The sequence below is a fragment of the Camellia sinensis genome, chromosome 10, assembly GCF_055761805.1.
Source record: "Camellia sinensis isolate YWXY chromosome 10, ASM5576180v1, whole genome shotgun sequence".
In the NCBI taxonomy this organism is placed as follows: domain Eukaryota; kingdom Viridiplantae; phylum Streptophyta; class Magnoliopsida; order Ericales; family Theaceae; genus Camellia; species Camellia sinensis.
In genome coordinates this window covers 50,456,059-50,464,309 of record NC_138970.1, presented here as the reverse complement: position 1 = coordinate 50,464,309, position 8,251 = coordinate 50,456,059, and the positions used below count along the sequence as shown (strand labels likewise).

Below are 8,251 nucleotides of genomic sequence, written 5' to 3'. Positions count from 1 at the left end.
TGCCTTTCCAACAGGACTCCCAGAAACCCAAGGATCTAATCAACATCCTAGAATCAAACTCCATACCCATATAGTCACATAAACATGTTATCATATAAGCACATAATATTACATTTAAGTCTCTAATAAGCGAGACAAACCCATTGTGGTACTAGCCACTTCCCACGTACCCAAAGTATTCAAACCCGGAACGCTTTAATACCAAGTTGTAACGCCCTCAAAATAATTACATAAATCAATCATTCATAAGATCCATAGTCATAAAGGAAACATTATATATGTTCATTCATCAGAGTTCTTGTTACAAAAAGTATTACATGTTGACAACAAAAGTAAATGCCCTACAGGCTTACAACTTTCCAAGTCAACACTTGGGTTCAACAAAAGAGGGTCAGTAGCCCTTTACAATTAAGCCCTCGGCTTGGAAATAAATACATATAACACAAAAGAAATGTCAACAAAAGAAGTCTGCTACCTCTAAACCACCCAGGCTAGGTCCTCTGAGGCGGCATGTCTCCTATACCTGAAAATGATGTCCCATATAGGGTGAGCCAAAACCTTGTAGAGATACGCTAAACATAATATGAAAATTAACTAAAACATTAGCATCTAATAAATGTTTAGCATTTGGTAAACCATATACATCAGTTTTGTAACAAATCAACGTTGCACTACATACAAATCCCTTTCCATTATGCATCAAAACCAATTCATTGACATAGTCCAATGTTATCCGAATAGTTTAAACAAAATGAGACTACAACTCATATATCAATACTTCAATAGCAAACATCATTCAACACTTTTATTCACATGGCATTTTACGGAACTACGTCCGAGAGAACCGGCACCCAAATATACAAAAGATTTCGGGACTTGCACCCTGGACACTCCGACCAACTTAATTATCTATGGAGTCCATCTTCTATCTTCTTCCAAACAATGGAGTATATCCCCTATCTCCTCCCAATCAACATACATATACCATGTATTTAAACACATAGTCAAATACGATGACCCAACAATTCACATATTCAATGTGTTAACTCCACTGTCACATTCAATGACATAATCCAGTTGATTAGTTTCAATTTCCCTAATCATTATGCATTGTCTACAACAATCAAGACTATCCTTCACCGATAGCCCAAAACAATTATTTCTAAATAGATAAATAAATCTATCTAACAGATAATTTAGTACATTTTTCATCGGTGAGTGATTCGTCAATCCAATTACACCATTCAATCACAACTTTTCCCAATTTCAAGATTCTCAACTCAATTTCATATTCTCACAATTTACCAAATTAATTATTTAACCATTATCAGGGCATTTTCCCCATTTTCTAAAATATTGACCCCAAGGCCAAATTCCATCTATTTTATACAAATATACCCACTTTCAAGATCTCACATACATAAAGGAGCCCCAATTAGAAAACCCCTCTAACGTAAATTCAAGTTTAAAACACAAACTTTTCCCCAAACTTTCCATAACTCACCATTTATACAAAATGACTAAAATTTAGGTTAAAACTCATAATAAAGACTAGTTTATCCCTACCTCAAATGAAGGAACTCAAAGAAGAAGGACAGAAACTTGAAAGTGCTCCAAAGCTCAAATTTTTCGAATCAAAACGTAGTCCTCGCAAAGCTCAAGCTCTAATACAAAGGAACTAGGGTAGAAAACCTCTAGAAGTAGGTGTATTTGTAGAAAGAGAGAGTGCAGAGAGAGAGACTGCCGAAATTAGGGTTTTTAGTAAAAAGGAGCTCAAAAAGTGAAGAAGAAGCCCCCTGCTGCAAACTGATATACACGAAGCTCGCTCGAGCGAAGAAGTGGTCGCTCGAGCGGCCAGACACAAAAAAACCTCGCTAGAGCCCATGAAGTGTCACTCAAGCGAACAATGCGAAGCTTCAGGTCTGCAACCTAGAAGCACGCTCGAGCGCAAGAGTGCTCGCTCGAGCGAAGAAACACAAAACATAGGGCTCGCTCGCTCGAGCGAAGAATACCAACCTTTAGGTCCAAAAGAGACGCAGACGCATGCTCGAGCGCAAGACCGCTCGCTCGAGCGAAGAGACACAAGACACAAAGCTCGCTCGAGCGTAAGAAGGCCCGCTCGAGCGAAGAAGCAAATACCCAGGCCTCGCTCAAGCGCAAAAAGCCTCGCTTGAGCGAAGAAGCCAAATTTTGGGCAGCAACCATCTGTTCTAATTCACAACCAACCTGTTTCAAACTCACCCAACATATCCAAAACTCAAATACAAAGAATCAAAGAATGGAATCAAGATACAGAAAACAACTCACAACCACGAAACTCGAGTCCGGAATATAGTAAATGACACGGGAAAACCGGGATTGCTATATTGCTCGGGTTGTTTGATATTTTTGCCCAAGCCCATCCAAATTTAATTGGGGCTTCTGAATACACTGCTGGAAATTCTGGTTTTAGAGGCGTTTAAAAAACGCCGCAATAGGTCCTAAAAACGCCGTTAAATATTTTTGTGGCGTTTAGCACCAAACGTCGAATATGCGGCCGTCGCTATAACTCTGTGGCGCTTTATAAACGTCGCTATATGCCAATAGGCGGCGTTTTCTAAAAACGCCGCTAAAAGTTCTGCCAACGGTAGCATGACGTCATCATGCTATTTAGCGACGTTTTTAAAACGCCATCGTATATCTGATGCTATTTAACGACGTTTTTAGAAACGCCGTGATAGCCACTTTTTTTTTCTTTTTTTAATTGTGCTAATTTTAGGTTATTGAACCCAAAAAAAACCTATAATAAAACTGAAAAATAACACTAATATGAAATAATAACTCCCATTCACATAGTAAAATCTTATCAAATGAATTACATTAAGGAGTCACCAAAAAAAAAAAAAAAACATTCACACACAAATCGTTTGAATTACATTAAGGAGTCACCAAAATTGGATGTCCCTCTATTTGAGCCAAAATAGGAATCTGAGTTCACCAAAATACAAATCTGGACATTTGAACCAACTTGATATTCTTATTCTCATTCACAATAACCACATTCACACAAATCATTTTCCTACCATATCAACCTAGTTCACCACAATTGGATGCCCCTCTCTATGCATTGCGTCTCTGCAATTATATTCGGAATCTGAGTTTTGTTAACTTGTAATCCAACCTCTCCATCATTAATCCAGCCTCTCCATCATTGTCTTCAATGCACTTTTTCCATTTATCGCTGTTGTTCCCTGAACTTAAAAACATGAATACAATTTTGGGGGGGGGGGAGAGAGAGAGAGAGAGAGAGAGAGAGAGAGAGAGAGAAGTTGATATCAGTAATCATAAATAATAGAAAATGCATCTAACCGTTGATAGCAATTCCAAAATCTAACAATCTACCAAGACTTGTACTAAATTTGGCACCAATATTAGCAATGTCAACATGCAACAACTTTAATGGCATCTCCATTAGAGCATTGTGCACTTCATAATTGATGCATATATATTATCATCATGTGTACTTTTAATAGCTTTAGTTTCGTTTTTACTTCAGTTGTCAAGCATGTCATCTTTGCTAATATATAAAAGTAGAACACTAATTTTGTGTATATTTTTCATTTCCCTAAACTATCCAAAGAAAATTAAATTATGCATTATTAAAATCCTTTTGCTTCTATATTCATTTGAGGGTAAATGTTCAAGTAAACACATTATTCTAAAGAACTCCCCACAACTGCCTAGAACTCCCAGTTAGTTTTAAAAATTCTCTTTCCTAATTAAGAGGCTACTTAGTACACCTCTTTCTCTCTCTCTATGCACTATTGTTCAAAAATTGGCTAACTTAGTGGTTCTTTGTGGCACTTGCACTCATGTAATGAGTGCCACCCCACTAGTTTCTGTAATATTTCTATGCATTTGATAGGGGTCAAATCCTTTTGATGTTATAGGAGTGGCAGCATATCAAGAGGTTTTAGAGGAGAGTTCAGGCATTGGCAAATTATGCTGATGTAGTAAGAGACAAGCAGTTGCAAAAGTAAGAGAGGGAGTGGGGGTGGTTTGAGACAAGCTGTCAATTTGTCATGATAAGATTCCTTCGTAATTGAACAAAACAATGAACACATCGCACAATGGCACAAGGAGATCAATCACCAAAAATAATATAAAATCATATTCAATGATTAATAAAATTCTCTGTAATTGATCAAACAAATAAACAAATAAACTGTGATAGTCATGTCCATTTGATTTCAATTGAAGTATACTATACAAATACTACTAAAAAGTCAAAAACTTATACGTACCAGCTGAAATTGAGCCATGTGATTTATTACCGCTACATGATGTGGTAGGAAGACTAACTGATCTCTGAACTGCCCATTTTATCATGAAATCTGTGTGTTATTTCTCATGGTATAAGTTTCCTTGAACTTACAATACATACATCTATACTATTTATATTATTATATAATATAATGTGAACACATATTTTAAGGTCCGTCACGCTACCTCTTTGTCCAGAAAAACCATGCCATATGTCTCTGCTTTTCATCATAAAAGGGATAAACATGTAAATATCAAGTCGCCACCGAAGTTCAGAGAAAAATCATGACAGTTTCAACTGCCTACCCTCAACCATATCTCTATTTAAACAGAAATAGAAATTCATATTATGAATTTTACAAAAAAAAAAAAGAGGACCAAAATGAATTGCTACGCATTGCATGGGCCCAAATGCTAATATATATATATATATATATGTATACACAAGTACATATTTCTTTTAACAAGATATACTAATTAGACATTTACATATTTAACATGATATGTACACACAAGTGCAGAATTCAATTAAAGAGAAAGATGATGATGATGAAAGTGAGAAAATGGGTTGACCATGGGGTTTAACATATGGCTAGTTACTGTTCGAGAAAGCTCATGCCCATAGGTGAGAATTATTTTTCTCCAACCACAGAGACAGAGAGCAAGGAAGGTACCCTGAATGAAACAGAAAAGGAATAGATGTATAAATGAAACTGAACTTACCATTAAATTTCACATTTGGCTGGACAAACTCTGGCCAGGTCATAGCAAATTGGATCAGTTAATAATATACATATTAACTGGAACCTGGATCTGGCTTAGACCCAAAATAATTAGGTTCTTTTCTCAGTATCTCAGCTTCTCTAGCTATCTGGATATCTGAAGGCCAAAAATTTTAATGTATAACTTTCCAAATAAAGCGAGGGAGTAATGCTAAGACTATTATAACCAAGACGGAGAGCCAATATGCAGGTGACTTTGCCAGATGGTATATTGTCCTGATGAAGACAAAAAAACATATTAGCTCCACATTGTGAAATGGACAAAATATGCAGTGGTCCTATTTGAATCAAAACACTAACCCGTAATTGGGGAAGATGGGTATAGAATCCAATACCCACCACATAGGCATAAGTAATGATTATTGATCCCCAAACTAAAGAATGAGTAAGTAGCAACCACCGCTTAATGTCCATTGCCAAGTGTATTAACTAGGATAACAACTACAATCGTCCACAAACTTCCCATGCCCCATATGTCAATAGTGCTCTCCCTATAGGTGAATAAAAGTACATAGAAGAGAACAAGGCTCTGCCATAGTGTGTCAATCATTGTGAAGATGGTGCACAACATAGTCACTCATCATAGACTAACTGAATCCAGTGTTGAGAAAAGAAATCTTGCAGAAAAAGTCCATAAGCAAATGAAAAGGAGCTAAAAATATTCTTGTTGCTTACTCTAAAGGAGAAGCAATGGAAGGAACATCAGTATCAAGCTCAGAATGCAATTGCATCATTAGGTCCATAAAAGCTGTCTGAAAGCACCATGCAGAGCAACAGAAGTCCATAAACCACATAAAAAATAAGCTTCCATGAAATTAAGAGGCTGCAACTTTTTTTTATCAAACTTCGCGTAAACAACACGCACCTCCTCCAATGAAGCATTACCAGCTCTTTCACCAATGCCATTGATTGTTACTTCCACTTGTCTTGAGCCTGCACATGCCCCCTAAATTTAGATGAACTAACACATGAGTGCACCTTGGTTTATGTGGCCCTTAAATGTATACAAGAAGACCAATATAATTACATACCGCTAATGTGTTGGCAGTAGACAGCCCAAGATCATTGTGGCAGTGCGTCGAAATAATCACATTTTCAATTCCAGGAGTGTTGGCTTTTATGTCGGCAATCAATTGTCCAAATTCATCAGGCACAGTATACCCAACAGTATCAGGGACATTGACAGTTGTAGCCCCTGCATTAATAACTTCACCCAATATCTGATAAAGAAACTTCCTATCAGATCTGTCAAGAACCAAAAGGGAATGATATGTTAACAAGAAGATATTGCCAACAAAGACCAGTATCCTAGCAAGTTGTTTCTAAATTCAATAGGAATGAAATTCAAATAATAATCAATGACAGATACCAAGTTTAACATAGTAAGATCATTAAAAGCTTTTCCAGCTACCCTAATTCAAAACTACTTCATGAAAAACCAGCAATAAAAAAAATAAAAACATTAGATGTAATATCTGTCTTTCCTTAGATGGACAATAATATGGAAGTTTGACAAAATTCAACTAACTTTGCAACTTAAGACTTCAATATTCTTTTCCTCCCCTCTTTTCTTATCTTGGTTATGAAAAAGTTCTACACCCAAGATTATGAAACCACCTTAAAGCTCAAATAGTACCCTTCGGCAATGCAACAAGAACTATTCATTGGTACAGCTCAAAGTGATTGAAGTAAGACATGATGTAAATAGACTTTAGCCAGCAAAGCTTGGTTCACCTCATTAAACCATAAAATTTTTAAGAGATTTTATTTCCAACTTAGGTATTTCTCGTTTTTCTTTAATTTCCTTATTAGCTATGTTAGCCATATATATATGGAGGTTGTGGACCATAAACCCTAGAGTAGGTTGTGCCGCCTTTCGTCTTCTGGTTCTACACCACCCTTTCTTCTTAGGAAGTGAGACTATTTCTTAGTTTAGCAGATGGTCCTTCTTGCCCTCACCTTTCCCTTCCTAAAAAAAAATCCCATCAATTGTTTAAATTTTTTTTGCAATCCTAATTGGAATCTTGAATATAGACAGAAAGTAAATTGGGATCCCATTCAAAACTCCTTGTACCAGTGGTGCATCATGTGTGGTGCATCATGTGTAGAAGAAACAGAGAATCTTTAAACCAGTTATTCTTGCATTGCCATCTAGTTCTTAATCTTTGGCATTGACTCTTTCTTTTGGTTGATTCACTTTTAATCAAGAAAACACTGTCATCAAGAGGAAAACCATCCATTTTTTGCATGAATCTCTGGAGAATCCCCGTTGTTTAAGAGTTTCTTCTTTAGTAAAAGTTCCTCCATCCTGGAACACAGTTGAACTTGTTCAAAGGCTTCTTTCAAAGCCTACAGGAAAAACAAAAAACCCATTTGGTTTTATGAGTTTTACCATTTTATGAGTTTTACCATTTTCCCTAAGTTTATGAGTTTTACCATAAACTTAGTAAACCTAAAACTCATTCAAAATGAACCTAATGATCAACAATAAAACTCTAGTAACTTTTCTATTAAATAAAAGAACAACACATAGATTGATTTTATTTCATTAGAATAACAATTTCAAGTGTCGCTTGTAGTATTGAAAGATTAAAATCCAAAAACATTACAATCATTCCAAAAGGTTTTTTCAAATCAGTAATTGGCCCAGATATGTAATCTCACTATTAGATGTGTGTGAGTATTGAATCAATCTCACCTCTACTGGTGCAACAGTTGTTTCTTCAGATGAGGGCTTTTTGGGCTTCTCTCCATCTAGAATTTTATGTATGTCTAAGACTTCGAAATCTACTCTGAGAGGAGATCACAAAACAAGGGAACGAGAAAACATATGAAATGCACACCTTCCCTAAAAACATAGCAGAGAGGACAACTGAGAAGAAGGGCTTCATGGCTTTAATTGTGTGAGTGAATGAAATAGCAACTTTTCCAATGCTCTTGTTTGTGAAAAGGTTGCCTGAGGTGTGCACCACTGCTAATGGGAGAATTGCTACAAGCTGTCATAGAAAAAGACATATTAATCAGAGTCATCATGATAATGGCAACCTAAATACATGAGACATTCATCCCGTCATACATAACAATACCTGTGCACCACTAATTTTTGGCCGTCTGCAGAGATTAGATGTCCACATGAAAAGAACAAGTATAGTCCCAACGGCAAACTG

The 8,251-nt window shown here is 36.3% G+C and overlaps 1 protein-coding gene across 1 annotated transcript; it reads right to left on the bottom strand.

Annotated features, from left to right (window-relative positions):
* Positions 1 to 2,809: 2,809 nt before the first annotated feature.
* Positions 2,810 to 7,391, bottom strand: LOC145800374 (2-isopropylmalate synthase A-like). Its single transcript, XM_082890037.1, has 6 exons — positions 7,318 to 7,391; positions 6,454 to 6,496; positions 6,116 to 6,406; positions 5,950 to 6,030; positions 5,760 to 5,836; positions 2,810 to 3,230 (listed from the first exon to the last, which is right to left on the bottom strand). The coding sequence occupies exons 1-6, from the start codon at positions 7,389 to 7,391 to the stop codon at positions 3,215 to 3,217; spliced, it is 582 nt and encodes a 193-aa protein (XP_082746163.1). The 3' UTR covers positions 2,810 to 3,214.
* Positions 7,392 to 8,251: the final 860 nt, after the last annotated feature.